The sequence below is a fragment of the Cyprinodon variegatus genome, unplaced genomic scaffold, assembly GCF_000732505.1.
Source record: "Cyprinodon variegatus isolate N-32 unplaced genomic scaffold, C_variegatus-1.0 Scaffold990, whole genome shotgun sequence".
Classification (NCBI taxonomy): domain Eukaryota; kingdom Metazoa; phylum Chordata; class Actinopteri; order Cyprinodontiformes; family Cyprinodontidae; genus Cyprinodon; species Cyprinodon variegatus.
Genome location: NW_015151443.1, coordinates 125,664 through 144,659, shown reverse-complemented (window position 1 = coordinate 144,659; position 18,996 = coordinate 125,664). Strand labels below are relative to the sequence as shown.

At 36.1% G+C, this 18,996-nt stretch overlaps 1 protein-coding gene across 2 annotated transcripts in view; it reads right to left on the bottom strand.

The window, feature by feature from the left end:
- LOC107100592 (semaphorin-4B-like) overlaps positions 1–18,996 on the bottom strand; it is a 64,453-nt gene that overhangs the window by 22,989 nt on the left and 22,468 nt on the right. For both annotated transcript variants that reach the window (XM_015399136.1, XM_015399135.1), the window contains exon 2: positions 6,824–7,194. In XM_015399136.1, the coding sequence (XP_015254622.1) occupies positions 6,824–6,941 (118 nt within the window). In that variant the 5' untranslated portion in view covers positions 6,942–7,194. The remainder of the gene's footprint in view (positions 1–6,823; positions 7,195–18,996) is intronic.

Genomic DNA, 18,996 nt, shown 5'->3' with positions numbered 1-18,996 from the left:
TATATATATATATATATATATACATACAATATAACATTTATCATACACAAAAAAAGTCAATAACAACTAAAAATATTTTGAAGATGTTGAGAATTGAGAATGGAACTTCTTTAACACATAAACAGAGGTTGCAGAGTGGAGAGGGGATGTAAATCCTCCCATCAAATGTACTTGATATTGAAATAAAACTTTTTTTTAATTTCATTGATTCTCTAAACAACAAACAACATTATAGTTTCATATCTAAGTCTGTATGAAAAGCTATACTGAATCTAGCATTCCTTTTAATTATCAAGATAACTAATATTGATAAATTTATATACACTGCTCACAAAAATAAAGGGAACACTGAAAGAACAAATCCTAAATCTGAATGAATGAAATATTCTTCTTGAATACTTTTTTCTGTTCTACATTAGGTTGTCCTGCATTAGGAGGAACCCAGGGCCTGAGGATCTCATCTCTGTACCTAATGGCAGAGATGCTACCTCTGGCGAGCACATGGAGGGCTGTGTGGCCCTCCAAGAAATACAACCCACACCATTACTGACCCACTGCCAAATCGGTCAGGCAGAAGGATGTTGCAGGCAGCAGATTTCTCACCATGAAGTCTCTAAACACTGTCACATGTGCTCAGTATGAACCTGTTTTTATCTGTGAAGAGCACAGGGCTCCATTGGTGAATTTGCCAAATCCTGGTGTTCTCTTGCAAATACAAATTGTCCTGCATGGTGTTGGGCTGTGGGCACAACCCCCGTCTGGCAACGTCAGGCCCTCATACCGTCCTCATGGAGTCGGTTTCTAAGCGTTTGGGCAGATCATGCACATCTGTTACCTGCTGAAGGTCATTTTGAAGGGCTCTTGCAGTGCCCCTCCTGTTCCTGCTTGCACCAAGGCAGAGGTAGTGGTCCTGATGCTGGATTTTTACCTTCCTACTGTACTAATGTACTAATTGGTCTCCTTGTAGTGCCTCATCCCTCTGGACACTACCCTGACAGACACAGAAAGCCTTCATGCCACAGCATTCATTGATGTCCAATCCTGGATGAGCCACTTGTGTAGGGTGTTGAGTTTGTCTCGTGCTACAATGAGTGTGAACACATCACCATCATCCAAAAGTGACGAAAACATCAGCCAGAAAACAAAGGTACTGAGAATTGGTCTGTGGTACCCACCAGCAGAACCATTTCTTTATTGAGGGTGTCTTGCTAATTCCCAATGATTTCCAACTGTTGTCTATTCAGTTTGCACAATAGCATGTGAAATTGATTGTCAATCAGTGTTGCTTCCTAGGTGGACAGTTTGATGTCAAAGAATTTTATTTTGATTTGTTATATTTAGTTGTTCATGTGTTCCCTTTATTTTTTGAGCAGTGTATAAATAATAACCATTGAAATAGTCATCTGGAGGATGGAGTCAACCAGTACAGATGCTTATACAGAAGGTGGTGTGTTCTAAAAGGGTATTGAAGAATAAATGTAAAAAAAAAAAATGTTATATAAAACATTTAATGGTTGGAGATGAGTAAATGTGGTATTTTGATCAACTTTATTACAGTAGTCAAATGTGAGAAGCAATATTTGAATTACAATCAATTTTCTTACTGAGAAAGTAAAACAACTGACTTATGAAGAAGTTTTCAAATGATGTAACAGAATGTATATGAGAGCTGAAGGAAATAAAACAAATGAAGACAGAGGTCTAAATAATTAAAAAGATGGAACAATTGATGTAGAATCCAAATTTGTAAGATGAAGCTTGAAGCCAGATATTGAGTTTTTCTTCTGAAACAACATAGAGTGCTACTTTATTTTATTAAGAATCAATTAATGGGCTTCCAGCCAAACTTAACTGTTTCAAAGTCCTGTTAGCATATAAGACATAAGATGTGATTAACCTAAATATGGATCACATGCTTTTACCTTAAGATAATGAGGCATTTAGATGCAATTTAGATGATTTCTGAAGCAAAAACTGGGCAACCAAATCAGACAGAAAGATGAGTTAAACTGCGGCAAGGTTGTTATTAGACAACACAATCTTAATAATTCAGAAAATACTGATCTGCTGGAGTTATCAAACACAAGACCTCTGGTTTATTGAGAATGTTCTGAATAGAAGCAAGACAAAAAGGGATTGTGAAGGATAATTAGCAGGTTGTTCAGAGATCCTAAAAGGCAACTGTACCTCAAATGGCCACTAAGTACAAGAATGCAGAACACTTTACCTGAACAAGGCTACAACTACAGCAGCTCACAAAAGCTGCAAATTAGCAGTTTAAAGAATTGATGATAATTGTGCAGGAAGTTGCAGATGGTTTAATGTCAAAGTTTGTATAAAAAGCATGAAATCATGGATTCATCTTGCCTCTTTTCAAAGGATTGGGATGGTTTCAGAGGAGTTAAGGTGCGGGATATATTTTCATGGCAGTACCCTTACCACCAACTGATAATTTTTTGAACTAGTGCTGCTCAATAACAGAATCATAAATTATCATTTTGATGCCAGCATGTACAATATTATCTCTGCAAAACTTTGCATGACTAAGATATTGGAAAAAATTTAAAAATTTTTATGTTACACGTAGACTCTTACTGCCCTGTTTGCCTTTAGCTAACATAATCAATTGAGATTTGAATGCTTGGAAAAGTGAATGATGAAGGGAAAGGACCAAAGACAAAGAAAAATGTGGGTAATCTCAATCAAAATATTCAATATTACCCAAACCTGAGCATTATTTCTTTGTCTTTTTATGACCAACTTATAACAACATCTTGATGGATACTTCAGCAGGATAAAGCACTGTGTCACCCACAGATCAGTATAGCTCCTTTTGGTTTATTTGAACATTACAATAAGTTTAAAACACTCCAACTCCATCCACAGCCACCAGATTTAATTTAATTTGAAGACATTTAAGATGTGGTAAAATGGGATTTTTGCATCATGCTGTGGTATCGTGCCAATCTGGACTAAGAGCTTTAAAGAATAAGCCACCAACAGGTTGTTAAATGTATTCCACAAAGAACTGAGGTAAATATGTAGGTATGACAGTGTTTAACCAATATTAACAAGGTTTCCCTAATACAGTGGAGGTGATGATGGTAACATCATGCTCCCTTATACGAAACGTTGGATTCAGGAGTTTGTAAGAGAGAGTTATTGCATCATTGTTCAAACAAACAAACAACAACCTTTTTATCAACCCTGTCTGAATTTCACATTTAATTCTTTTTAAAACTTACTTTTTCCAAATTAGTGCTTTGTTCTGACAGGTTACCCGATTATGTAATAAATGGAGTGCAGACAGCAGCCAAATCTTTGAGCTTTATCAAACTGTTATTTGGTTAAATTAGCCTAAAATGAAGAATTAAATCTGGGCTTTATAAAACACATGGATATCTTTTGAGGTAATTTAGATGTTTTATGTGATATATATTTTTTTTATTTTATTGTAATAAAGTGCATTGGATCAAGCTAAGAATTTCCCATTGGTAAAATGTTACGGTTGTGCCTTTCCTATAGTTATACTCCTTTATATTCAAAGAACAAACTCCAACATTAAAAACATTTTAGATACAAACAGCATAAAGCTATATGATCACTTGACACAGCCGATTTAAATTATCACAGAGGGGCTGATTTAACTAATTTGAACACATCAAGCATTTAAATAATTTAAATTGTCTTGCTCCCACTACAGCTGCAGGGAGGCTCCTAGCACATCTGGTATGTTAAAGATGGATCAACTGGGAAAAAATAGGGATAAAAGGGGCTTTTAGGTTTGCCTTTAAAAGGTGCTCAAAACACAAAGCCTTTCAGCATGGTCTGCATTAAAAGCCTGGAACAAAAGCAAAGAAGAGGCAGATGCAGGCTTCATGAACCTATGATCTGTAGTGATAGGCGCATAATGAGAACCAGACAAGTGTTCGCACCATAGCACATACAAATTCCCTTTCATTATTAATGGCTGACTACCCTCTTCATTAAGGCAGGGGCGAGGACTAGAGGGGGACCAAGAGGGACCCAGAGGGAAGTGGAAAGGATGTTAGTTATTGTGGATGTTACTGATAAAGATTGACCAGCTGACTCTCAGGCCTTCCCAAACTGTAAGAGTTTAGGCATGCAAGCTGTCAAGCTAACAGACTCCAGATAGGACAGCGAGCACCGGAAGCCGTGATGAGGCCCTGCAGTTTTTGCTGTATAAAGTTCACGTGTCTAAGGCTTGTAGTTCTGCAGTTAGCTTTGATATTGTGTACACAATTTATTTCTCAAAGGAAACTGGAACATGTTACTTTAACCGAACTGACGTTTTCACAGCTAGGCAACGCCTATCACAAGATTATGATAAAATAAATTTTAGTGGTTAAAACTTAGAGTTTGTATAACTATGTGTTCTAATCCAATCTAAATATAAACAGGGCATGTTTTCATAAGAGATTATTTGCATTCAGAGCTCTCATGCACATTGAATAACTATTTTATGTTTAAGCTGAATGATCCTTTTTGCACAGGCTGGACTAGGGTCTAATTAACCTTAAGTCAAACCAACAAGATAAAAAAAAAAAAACTTACTGGCGTCAGTAACGCTTAATGCATGCATTAGTTTATATACTGACAACTTGAGGCACGCAGGTCATGCATGTTTTATGGCATTGTTTAACTCTGGCTCTACACCCTAAAAGCAAATCTTTGCAGCAGAACAGAGGAGTGCATAAAGCATCTTTTCACAAAGTGATTGATGATGTGTGTTGTTGTGAAACACTCAGCCAGGGCTGCTCTATGGGCCCTGCAGAGACTGGGGAGGTTAGAGAGATTACATGTTCAGGTAAAAAGTCCAACATCTAGAGAAGGTGCAAGCTCAGACAAGCTGCTCAGCTTAGTTTTCAGAAAGCGTGCACAGCACAGAGTATTACTGAAAAGGGAATCATACGACTATATAAGATCACTCAACGAAATCCTTCCACACAACCTTTCCTGACATTATATGATGAACTCTGAGTCACTCACCACAGTTTAAATTCTGAAAGCCTTCACTGATTCTTTAATCTCTCATTGTGTTTAATTTCTATAGAGATAATGAGACACAATTTGTGTTTAAATCCAGCTTGTCAATTGAGTTGCATCACAACAATAATTAGGTCCATGGTTATGAATTTACTACATGGTCTGTTTTAATAATCGTAAATCCTCCTGCATGGAAAAAGCATAAAGCTTCATGTCAGCTACAATATATTTTATCAGTGAAATGTGACAGAAGTATTCCCATTGCTTCAAAGTTTTGTAACATTTTTAAAGGCAGAGATATTAAGATATTTTTTGTTGTTGCAAGAAATGGTTCTGAATGGGTTAAAACAACAAAAGGCCTGTACAAATCAGGCTGTCATTTGCTGTGGATTTACATTATATTTACATCCCTAATGCATGAAGTTAATGACGTGAAAAAACTTGGAATTACGTTATTAATGGTGCTTTCTTCTTTTTTTCTTTTTTTTTACCTCTAGACTTCCCAGAATGCAAAGGTCTGTTCATTCATAGCTTTTGTGAGTTTGGAGGTCCTTTAATTAGTCTGTTTGGTTACTGTTGAATGACAGTTGGCTGCATGTTGTGGTTCAAGCAAAAGTGTCTGACATTACTACTTCTGGAGCCTCGGGCATCTCCGGAGCAAACACAAAGCACCTTTTTGACTTTAAAACACTGTTTGTACAAGAATCTGCACAGTAAGGTTTGTGGTTTTAACATGTCAACAGCACACTGGAGTTTTCTTTACATTATTATATCATTCCATTCTGTGTGCTATATTAACACAAACTGTGTTAAGTAATTGAGAGAAAATTATTTATAAGACAAGTATTAAAATCATTGACAAACAAAATTTTGAAAAGTGTTTTTCTCATTTCTTTATGCAGCTATATAAATTTCAGGGCAACTAGGCAACTAACAACCTTTAAGAGTATTTTGCTTAATTGCTTGAGCAAAGATGTGTGCCCTTTAATGGACAATAGAAAGAATATAGAAGTGCAACAATACTAACAATCAATAAAAGAAGAAGAACTGTGAGGAAAAGTAATTTTAAAAGGTATCAAAATTGCAGTTAGGAAAAGCTGTTCATAGGATAAGTGGTATTTTTTTATACAAGAAATTGGGCCTTTAAATTAGAGAAACAATAATAAAGAAAAACATGGTGAGAGGTTTGCCACTATTCTGCGGACATGAAAGACATAAAAGAGGGCGATCTAAACATTTTGGCCTACAAGTAAAATGTGAAAAATAATTAACATATGCTTTCCATCTGAACACACTTTCCCCTGATGAAAGGTCATTCAATCAATCAATCAATCAATCAATCAATCAATCAATCAATCAATCAATCAATCAATCAATCAATCAATTTATTAATGTTGTTTACAGATTAAAGAAAGAAAACGGAAAATAAATAATGAGAACATTAAAATATAATCAAAAATAATTTAGAGAGAGGGAAAATTTAGTTAAAGAGAATAAAAATATTTAAAAAAAAATTGAAAGATGGTGGCAGTAGAATTGTGCAATGAAAAACCTTTTTTGTAGCAGGAACAGGGAAACTTTTTAGAATTAATAGGAAAGCTATGTTTGGTTATGTTTTGTTTTAGAAATATACTCTGTTTGGTTGATCATATAAAATTGAAATGTAAAAAATATCTTCCAGGTTTAAATGGTATGAAAACTTTTGTAAGTTTCTTTAAAGAGCCCAAACTCTTAAAGTTTTTTAAGCAATCATCAACATAGGGAATATCCTATGTAAGACTAGTAAATGGTTTTGTTTTATAAAGAAGCAACTTACTGTAGGGAAAGCTGAGGCGTGGAGTGACATCATTTTCTGTGACAGCCACGTGAAGGAAACCAATAAGTAGGACACTGCAGGCTAGGAGACACAGCCAAACCATCCTCATCGTCCCCATGCCCCCTCAGGTCCACCAGCCAGCTGTCACTATTTGTCTCTTTTAGGCTTTGAGGGAATACATGAAGATCTTCTGCTTCTGTCTCCTTTATCTGTTGCTCTTCTCCTGTATTTCCAAGCGCTTCAGAGGGAAAACCAGAAAGATCTTGCAAAGACGGGAGACTCTTGTTGTCTGAGATGGCAACTGGTGACCCGAGAGAATGACGGAAAGCCTCTTCCATGCATCCACTAAACCACAGGGTCTGAGCAGATACCTTTGAAGAAAAATACATAAAGTTATATTAGTATTTTTCATTAGCAAGCTTTTCATATATATATGTCCTCAGGATCTACTCTCCTGCATATTTTGGGTATATCCCATTTTCAACACGCCTGACTTAAATAGATGGGTGATTAGCAGGCCCCTTAATCCCATGGTTGCCACTGAGAAAGGAACACAATCATTTGATGCAGGTGCTGGAGCAAAGACACTTCATAGCCTGTAACTTCTGTAAAGCTTTCATGTTAAACTGCATGTTTAAGTTTTATTGAGGGTGTACTGTAGCTACATGCAACTACATGAGGGATTGCTTCAAATTCAGTCACACAACGTCAATGATTGTCTGCTATCGCTACATGCTCATCCAGGAGGAGTGAAATCTCCAAGTCAGTGACTCAGGGCATTTAGCTGGGTTTCTTTAAATACAAAACTTTTTTCAAAATCTGTTTGTGTTATTTACTTAAATGGACTTTAAAGTACCTTGAGATTACACTTGTGAATTGGCACTATATAAATGAAGTGAATAGGACTGAATTTAATTAGATTGTAAAGCCAGCATTGGATTGGATGTTATTACCAGATCTAAGTAGTCACTTCAGAGAGAAAGTGAAAACAGCATTAAGAAGCCACCTGCACTTGATTATGGTTTACTGTGTTTTCTCCAAACAGTTATCCACTGATGTTTCTGATGAAGCAACATTAAATATGCTTAAATAGCTCATCTATTTGCTGTTGCTTAGCTTTTTATCACATATCCTTTCATATTGGTCTTTCAGATTTAGCCCCAACATTGCCCCCGATAACCCCTATCGACAACTTAGCACCTGAGTCACTGATCTTAGATCAATTTTCTGTAAAAAGTCTTTTTCTTCTAGTGTCTTTCTTGTGATTCTGTTTTATTTTGTCTTTTGCAGCCTTCAGCAAGAGTCATTCACATGTGATAGTCACTCTGCGGTGTGGAAGCTCCAACTCACTTCCTCCATTTACCCTAAGGTGTGATTACAGTCTGGCTGTATGTTCTTCAGGTTTGTCAGATAAAACCAATGAAGTGTCTTTAATGAATTTATCAAAAAAGGAATTTGCTTTCTGCCTTCATGTTGCTTAATATTAAACAACAGTGCAAGAACTTCTGGACAATGGGGAGAAAAAGAGTACAGTCAGAGTAAAGCCACAAAAACATAAACATATGGCATAAACAAGGCATTGGGTAAATGTTAAAGGATCATACAAGTGGACCAAAAAATGTATTCCGACTGTCAAGGAAGGAGAGTTTGAGTTTTTTTTTGTGCTGTAAAGAAGTAGGATGCTGCATAATTACGTGCCAGACTGAGACAAAGTTAAATAGATCCGATATAAGAAAAAGAAAACTCCTATGGTGAGCAGAAAGTATCAAATTTAAGAATAAAATACAGCCGTTTGATTTGAATAGAGTTTGTAAAATAAAATAATCACAATCACACCTTCAGATTAATCCTTCAAAAGTAAATCTGGGTTCACCCCCTGCTCAGACCCCACAAGCACAAATATTAGTGGGCTTGTTAAAGAAAAGAAAAACACTTTGGAAGTTAATTTACAACATAATGAACATACGAGCACAACTAGGATTCTGATGTAACCAACTGGGCAACTTAAAATATTTATTATATTGTTAGGGAAAGCCATGAAAAACAAAACTACAAATAAATTTATCACTAAATAAATTTTGCAGGTTTTAAAAGCTATATTTAAGTGATATTAACATTAATATAAGCTACAGTGTCAATAGGCATCCAGTTAGCTTGGCTTTTATAAGACACATGCACATGACAGCAGCTAGCTTCTCTCATTCCAGTTTAAACAGGGCAGTGCTACAGAACACCTGTAACTCTAGCTAAATCCAACTTAAACTAAAGTTTAACTGCAGCAAACAGGAATACTGGTAATTATACTGTAATAAAGTGTTGCTATTAAGTATAACTTAAGCATTGTCCAGCATATCCTGGTTAAAGCCAGACAGTCATACATGAATCATTTGCCAATTTAGAATTCATTTGACAGGAAAAACCATTAATAAACACGTGGTTATTGGAACCCTAGACATGTCTCTTTCTTGTTAACGCGGTCTGCTTCTTATAGTATGTGAATGTGAAAATGTAACAGCACATACTAGGGATTTAAAGTTTCCTTTTTCTTGTGTTCATCTCAGGCAGAGCTGAAAATGTGACATTGTTGATTAAGGTTTTAGTTTTGTTTTCAGTTTAAGCAAACTGATTTGTAATAAATTATTAACCATCTGTGTATCTTCTTGTGTTATAATGGAAGTTAAGTAGAAATAAATGTCTGAATTCCTTATATTAATATGATTGTACTGAAAAACCTTCGATAAAGCTTTAAGATGATAAACAACAGTTTGAAATCAAAATTTAATTTTGATGCCTGTATAGGAAACCTTAAAATTGAACTTATTCAATTTGTGAAAATTTATATAGATTGCAGTAATTTATTAACTTGTTTCAGTTTATGTCCTCTACTAATAAAGTAAAAATAAAATAATCTGCTCACCAATACAGTCAAAACCTCTCTATTAAAACAGTAATAGAGTTATAGGGTAATTCATTGATGTAAGTCTACTGAACACAGTGAGGCGTAAAGGAAAACCTCAGCACATACACCCCAGTTACAACCTCAAATGCTCCATTACACCTGCCACAAGAAGCTGCTCAGACGCAACCAAATGGAGATTCAGTTTCATGTGAGCTGTGGAAATCAATGGCAGACCATAGTGAGCAGTCTATTCCTGGATTCTGTCATGTAGATCCAGATTCTTAGTCAATAACCACTCGGATGCTGGTTTGGAAAGCAAAAAAAACTCAGACAGGAAATAGGAGAAGCTTTTTTATGCAGCAAAGTTCTAATAAAAACCTGGGATTTATCATTAGTATTTGGGTTGTGTGTCAGTAAGCAAAAGAAGCCAGCATGGATCTGACCGAGCAAATGTGGAGAAAGTTGGAGGGTATGAGAACAAGTGCGCCTCTGACAGCAGAGAAATCTACATGCAACTCTGCACTTCACTGCTCTTGCCTGCATGATGCATAAACTGAATCATCCCTTTCACCCTCTACACAGACATGATAGTGTGCTCCCTATCTGGATGGTGCTCCCAAAACTCTGTCTACCATCTCCTCCCTCAGCACTCGAAGATTTCTCTCTGGACTGCCTTCAGAATTAGACTCATACTGTAAATTCCACAGTTTTTTTTTCCTTTGAAAAACTTTAACATTGAGTTCAAAACACTTTAATTTTCTTATAAAGGCCAAGATACTTCTTAAAAATATACATAAAATGAATATATATATATATATATATATATATATATATATATATATATATATATATATATCTGTATACATATATTCGTTTTACACATCTAGACCATCATATTTCAGCAAACACATGAGTCTAGCGCCAACATACACAACAGATTTCATTATTATAACCCTCCAGACCACAAACTTCCTCTGGTTCAAGACTACTGTACATCCAGGAATATAAACCAAAAATAGAGAAACAGCAAACCCTGAGTTTGTCTATGTCAAGGTTAAAACACATTGCTTGGAGTTACCTTTTACTCTTTTAATTATTATCTGAAATGTACTTTCTAATGCATTTTCTTTTTTTCCATTTTTGAGTTGCCTTGTCGCCTTAACTGGGCCATTTCTCTCACATAAATATCAAGATACAAAGTGAATTTAACCTGCTGACAAGAGAAAGAGATTAATGAATCAGCCAAATAGATATTCTACATGGAATAAAACTAAATTTATTTGTGACACAAGAAAAGGAGATTTATTAACATATGGAAAAGCACTAAAACAGCCTAAAATATGCATCTATGACAGCAAACCATCAAGTAAAAAGTTGTTTTTGATGCTAAGCTGATATAAACACTCCTAATAGAGATTTATTGTGTTAAAATACAGAAGCTGATATTTTTTCACCCAGTCTGCCAAAACATTTTACAACAGGGTATTTCAGAAAAGAGGAAATTACTTTTATATTTAGCTGAACTGGGAGTTTCCCAGAACATCGTCAGTCTTTTCCTGTTGTGGTGCTCCAGCACTACATATATTCATATATATATATACTACATGACAGCTCCACTTGTATGAGTGTGAGTGGTAGAAATAGCTGTTCAGTTGAAACAGGTGGCAAGCCCATAAGCATGTGCTATTTCAGTAGAACAGCAAGGGTCAAGGCTCAAAGCACCGTCTGGAAAAGTGCCAAATTTGACCTTTCTGCATTTGATGCGTGCCAAAAGCCACCTGTATGTAGAAGCACATGTGTCATGCCCTAAGTCATGTATTTCCACATGTGGCCTTCAACCTGTGTCTAACTCCCCCACCTCCTACCCTGTTTAAAAGAACAGACAGATGCGAGACAAGGAAAATATAATATATGGAGAATATCATCTGTCTGAAGAGATTTAAATGGAAGTGAATGCCTGCAGCACATATGCTCAGAGAGCCTGGTTTATCATAAGTGCTGTGTGGGCTCACTCTTAAGACCACTTGTGTAAAGTCCCCACAGTCTTTCAAAATGTTGCTTCACTGTGGTAAGAGTGCAATCACACCAGAAAAATCCTTCAGTCTGCTTGTTTGGTCCAAACCAAAAGCGGACTTATATTGTGTTTTCTGCAAGCAGACTTTAACTCACAGCAAAGCCATGCATGTCAAGATCAATGCTCCCGTTGGTCAGAAATAATAAGGCAGGACAGCACAGAACCAGAAATGGAGGAAAACTGCTAGAGGAGACCTGCATGCAGCAACGTATTTGGATAATTATTCTAGTATTACATTTGCAAAATCATGTGTGTCAAGAGCACCTCTTTTAATGCAGATTTCAAGACTTTTTTAATTTGGTAGCAGAATGCATCCTTCAATCCGAGGGAACAGCATAGCCACGCAACATCAAAGCAGGTATGAATTTCATACTAGGTTTGCTTCTATATTGGCTTGCTAAGTCCAAAGACAGGTATGCTTTCTGCGTTTGGGTTGGACTGAGGTTGGTTTAAAATCATTCCAGAGACAAACCGCACCAGAGTCTGTTTGGAAGCAGACCGAGGCCACATCAAAGACTGGGTCACGGTCCAATTAGTTGTTTCATACCAGAGCTGGCTGGTCATTATTTACACCTCCACAAAAGTCCTGCCCATGATGAGAAACAAAGTTTGGTCCATTTAAACAAACCTAATGTGGCTGGTGTGAATCCACCCTTTGTCAGATCTAGTGATGTTTGTGAATTAAGCGTTTATATTTGCACAACATAAACCAAGTACCACCTTAAAATGGTGTGACGAATCTTTATCAAAACTAAAAATTTTAGTTTTTTTATGTTACTTCAGTAACATTAAAGCAACAAGCCAGAGATGGTTCTTCAAATTTAACACAAAGATGAATGGTTTACTCTAGCCTATAGGTGGTATTGCTTTACGTTTTACAGCATCTGAAAACATACAAACAATTCATAATTGTTTACCATACATGCAATTGTAGAAAACAATAAAAGAATAATCATGGAAAAACATGATGTATTTTTCAAACCAGTTCAAGAGTCCCATGCAAAATATTTAGTCACGTTTAAACTACAAGCCTTAATTGAAGGTTTTAAGCAATGGACTACATGTAGTGCATAACTTGGCATTTTATCTCTGCAAGGCTGTGCAAGAATATTCTAATGACTAGGGTGGTATGTTGCGGTAAAAATAAAAAATAAAAACCTTAAGAAATTGCCCTAACTGACTATGTCTATGTACTCCTTAACTTTTCAAGTTGATCAGAATGTGTATGAATTTATGATATATCAGTAATTACTTATAATAGGTAACCAATGATAGTATGTTTTCTTAAAGCACAAATACGAAAAAAGTAATTTCCACTCCTCACAATAGGATAGATAGGAAAATATTCTATTCAGTTTATGCAAGTTTGGTTACAGATAGCAGAAAAACACAGAGCAATAAGAGCTCTAGGCAGAGCAATCTGTAAAAAGGTTTTTAACAACTGAAACTGTAACAAACAAACCTAACAAGTACTCACTGAGGTTCACTTACTGCAAGTGTTTTGGTTCATAATTTCCATTGCAATTAAATAGGTTTCTAAAAGTCTACATTAGTCTAAAAATGATAACGCAACTTTAGTATAATTTACAGACAGAAATTAAATGTTTGTATTTCTCCTCAGGAATTTATCAAAGCAAACCTTTCTCATTTTAAACTCACATCCAGACTGAGTTTACAGTATTTAGGGAGCTGTAGCTGGCACAGCATCAGCCAGAGTTAATGCTACAAGACATCTGCATCTCTCAGTGATTGACTGAATACTCCTTCCTGCTTGACCTATTTTTCGTCCAATTCCCAGACCCTGTTCAGGATAATTAATGGCTGGTTCATTTCAGAGTAAGCATACAACAGTAATTATGACTATAAGCCACTCCATGGACTTTTAATTGCCTAATTAAAATCTTATTAAACTGTTGAACAAAGATAAGGGACATTTTGAACCCTTGCTCAAGGAAATTCAATGCATCAAACTTACTTCCTGTATGGAGACATTGGGTCAAGAATGCCAGTCTTTATCAAAATTTTTATTTTTTAATTTTTTTTTAATTCCACAATTTTGGTAAAAGTAATCAGCAATATATGGAGAGCTTAGTGTAATTTAAAGCTTCAAAAGTAAGTAAGCACATTTCACTAGTTCTTAAATCACTGCTCTCTTAGAAGTTTATATGTATTAAAAGATATTCCGTTTCATTCAATTTCCCCTCTGCAACAATTTCCATAACAGATGCCGAAACTGCAGACGAGGCTTGCTGATGAAATGTCAAGCGGCGGAGCGCCTGGTTTGATTGCAGAGTCTGCCACAGCTTTTAATGCCTGACACTGCGAAAGAAGAGCAGCAGGAGCTCCGCAGCAGAACCAGAAAACCTGGACAAAAGGAGCTTTCACTGAAGGTTTTTTTTTATAGAGATCCTATATCCTATACAATGCCTTGATTTTTTTTTTTTCTTTTTTGTGACAGACACAAAGTTGTGTTACAGTAAGCAAGGAACTTTTACTTACTGTATAGAAAACTCTTCTAGAAAGAAAATCATCATTAATAACTCAGCAAAGCAAACTAATCAAAATAAACCTGTTACTAATGAGGTTAAGGAAGAGATGATTATCACTATTTAGTTGACCAAAGAAAATGTTGAGCAAAGAACAGGGCGAACATAGAAGAATATAGCTTAATGACGGTGAGAGTCTTCAAACAGCTGAAGGGGATTGAATTATTGAAATCAAATCATATTTACATGTTAAAATGGCCAAGACAAAATCCAAATGTATATGGTATTGTTATTTTGTGGCAAAACCTGAAAAAATGTTTAATGTTTCAAAAAACTCTTCATCCAATAAGGGTAAAGTTGAACCCTTAGTTGTTATCTACAATTTAATATGGTACCTGGTCACAGGAGCAGCAGTGTAAGCCCTTTTCCCAAACACATCCTCTGGTGACTTGCAAGAATCACTTTGAGGTCGACCAATAGACTATCTTCATGGTCTGCAAAACCCCCCCTTTGAAGATGGCAATCCTCATCGAGTGTGCACAAAGGCCTTAAAATAAGGCTTTGCTTATCCAAAATTAATATTCCTTCCCGGATATTAACCCTTAGAACCTGATCTTCTGAGGGTTTGTATGTCCTAAAACAGAGGAGATCTTCCAACAAGGTGCAAACCATTTTGCATTTTAGCAGGCGGTGTGTGCAAACCTTTTCTAAGCTTTTCAAACTGCGCAAATTAATGTAGCGGAGGATATGTAAATTAAAACATTTAATTTAAACATTTTTAAATAGGAAACTCAATTGTTGCCATGTTTTTTGAGTATTTTTTGTACTGTTCAAAGTCACATGAAAACTGACAAATCATGCAATCACGGTAGCCATGAAGGAAGCGTTGGTCCAAAACCAGAGAATGAAGAGAGAATCTGCAAATACAAACATAGACTTTCAGATTCAACAATATCAGAGTTATATTAATAAAGGTGTGGGCAAAAATGATTGCAGCAGGATGGCAGCCAATCTTTAAACTAAAACAAAAAAAAGACTGAATATTGTTTTACTCACTTACAGATACACTGGGCCTCTCATAGATTCTTGTTACATTTTTCAGTGAATTCTGCCAAATCTGTGCAAAACACATCTGACAGAGATTAACCTGGCTTAAAATTGCCAACATGTTATTTTTAAACCCCCAAGCATTAGGGAGGAGAAAGAGGTAAAGGATCTTCTTAATGTGCCCAATTTAGGGATCAAAAAAAGAAAAAAAAAATCTGTGTAAGTTGATCCACTATGAAAAGAAACTTGCTCTGTTGGTCTTGTTGAAATGGCCTATTTCTTTTCTAAAGTCTATTTTACTGTAGTCACACCCTGTTCTGTGAAATGTAGCATGTATACCTATAACACACCTTTCAGAAACTGATGCTAAGATGGCAACCAAATAAAGCATTTTTTAAAACTTTTTAACCACACATTATTCTTTAAGTTAGTTTGAGTTAGTTTAATATTTTTTAGGCTAAATATCCAAACATCATGCTCCATATGTTGTCCAAAGTTAAATGTTTTTTTTTTATGCAACATTCAGCAGCTACATCTGCGGACCATCTGGGATATCATGTTACACTGACAAAATTCAAAAGGAGATCCTTTTGAATTTTGTCTGTGCCACATGATATCCTGACAGTTGGCGCTGCTGCTTAGATTACAGCCTTTTCCATTCTTAAATAGGTATCGCTGATGAATACTAAAAGATTACTTGTCAAGCATTCTCCACTGTATTTAACCAGATTAAATCATTATAGCAGCATTACTGTGTCATAAATTTACTAAGGAATTGAGGCTTACTATAGAGTACTGCTTAAGGGTGTTTTTACACAAAGCATATTGTACAGTTCAAGATCTTTTCTAATATGACTCTGCCTGCACACAAACACAGGTGAAAAAAAGAGCTCTATACAGCATCAGATAGAAAGCATGCCAAATGCAGTCCAGTCTAATAATAAAAAAAACAATAACAATATCTAGAGCCTGTTTTTTTATTAGGGTTCCTGACTGCTGCCAGAGAAAGGCAAAGAGCTGTTTCAGACCTGGCTGCTGGCAAGTAGTTAAGGTCTGGCGAAACATTCTGTCCCATCCAAAAGCATCTGTTAATTTAAAAGAAATAAAAACATAAACAGGTTGAATTCTCTGGAGTGAAACGTTGGTTGTGATATTACAACGGTGATAACTTATTACTTCATTAACTGTACCGATAAAACTGAAAACTGGATTGCAAAATCTTTGAAAAATGTGACCAGAATTGAGAAAGTTAGAAATAACAAGATGTTTACTTCTTATTTCTGAAACAGACCAGCTGTATGTGCAATACAGTAAGTTTCTGCATTCTATCCAGTATTTGTTGCAGGTTTTCAAACCAAATAAGGAAGCTTGTTTTAATGATCAAGTACCAAAGATTAATGTTATTTCCACAAAAATTTATTAAACTGAGGATTTTTATATAAGTATTTTATAAGCAGCTAATATTTTTTTCAGAAGTAGATACTCTCTTGATGTTGAGAGTCCAAGAGGTTTCAGGATCAAAGCAGAATTCTCACATCTTAAAGCAACTTTAACCCCCAAAGTAATTTATGTAAACACTATTTCATAAACCTTTCAACAAAGGCATTGTAGGTAGAATGTTGTGGCAGCATCAATGATCTTCCTCTGTAAAAACTTACTAAAAAAGAATGTGAAAAAATTATTTGTCTACCGGTAATGTAAAAATTAGGCTGCCTCAAGGCAAAAAGTATCATGTTACTTTAGGTGAATAATTACTGGGACTGGAAATACTTCACATGTTCAGTTTTTGGTTATATAATTCACACAGGAAACAAAAGGGTTTGTGTACCTCCTCCTACCTTTAGTTTCCCCGGAATCCTGACCTTATTTGCAAATAAAATTCCAGAACAGCTCCAACACTCAGTAAGTATTATTTGCCATAAAAACACTATATAGTTAAATCTTTAAAATCTTTTAAATCTGCTAAATTAGTATTTACAATTAATAATAATTTTAAAGGAGTTATCTGCTGCACATAAGATATAAACTAGGTATATCCTTATAACAAACCTAAATTCAAACATTAGGACTTCATGCTTAAGTGTTGTCAACCCAGGCCGGTCAGTTCACAACTTACAGCCCAATATCGTATAAGTATTAAATGTATTAATATTTATTAATATATTATTAGTCAGTGGACTTAATAGAGACAAATGTTGCACAATAAATTAAGACAAAATATTATTACTCTTCATCTTCAGAAAATTCAGATAAGACAACCCTTTCCATAGACAAATAGACAGTGGGCTATATTTCTCTTGCAAATTCATGGATCATTCAATCAACAGAAAAGGCTCTGACATATTTATGCTCACTGAAATTGATTCAGCTGGTGTGGCATCCATGAAAAAGCTGAGAACAAAGCAGCGTGGCTGTTACTGCTTGATGTGGATGGCAAGAAGCAGCACGCATTCCAGTAGCTTAGAGGACTACACAGAGGCTCAGGCTATAGGCCACTGGGCAAAGAGCTGAACACATTTGTCCATGTTTGAGGCTGATAAAAGGCTCAGAGAGGACATTATTCCACATGGGCTTTAATCAAATCTCTAGAGATTCACATTTATGATGTCTGAAATCATTACAAGACATAGAGTTTGAGGTTTCTAGATGCTTAAAGCTACAGAGGGGAAAACTGTGGACCTAGCCTGAAATTTCGAACACACACTCAGGTCCTTCCCTCTTGCTCTCTGCTGCAGAACAGCAGTTTTTCCACAACTTGTTCTCCACAGCGGAGCCCGCTGTGAACATAGAGGCTATTTAGCACAGCTATTGATGATGGGGAACAAACTGCCATGGCTGGTTTACTGGTAGGAAACAAACATCTATGTATGCTTTGTACTAACTCTGTCAAGGTTTGGTTGAGGTTTGAGGACCCAAATGCAGAGGCAGGGAGGCAGAGGTGAGTTTTCTGTCGATTTATTGAGTGATTCCCAAACAACTGAGGCAAGAATCCAAAAATCAAAAAAATGGAGAAAAAAAAAGTAAAACAATGCGGACCATGGAGACTTCAGGGGAAAACAATCAAGACGCGGTTAGACACAGTAAGGCATGGTTAGACAAAGTTAGATGATGAACCAGCACTGAGGAACTGCACAAGGAGAGTATTTATGGTAGACTGAGCGAAGAGAGAACTAACGAGCAGATTGGGAGCAGGTGTGAAGAGAGCAGCAAAGGAAGGAGCTAGGGAAAAGGAGAAAGGCTACGTTCACACTGCAGGCCTTGATGCTCAATTCCGATATTTTTTTTTTTGCCTTCCCGGTTCATATTTCCAAATATACGCGACTTGTATGTGATCTACTGTGTGAACTGCAGTCATACAAGTGTGCATGCGCAGTAGGGGACGCAATGAGGTCACAGGCCAGCGTGCTCTATGTTTACGGAAGAATCCGACCTGGCCGTTCAGACACAGGTCGCATTTGAAAAGATCAGCCATAGCAAAGTGGCCTGGGTGGGATTGGAAAAAATCAGATCTGTGTTGTTCAGACTGCCATGAAAAGATCAGATCCAGGTCGCATATGGGCAAAAAAAATCAGATTTGGGTCACTTCAGGCTGCAGTGTGAACGTAGCCTAATTCAAGCGGGCAACAGAGGGAAACAAATAAAATCCTTAGAACTCAATATATCCAGC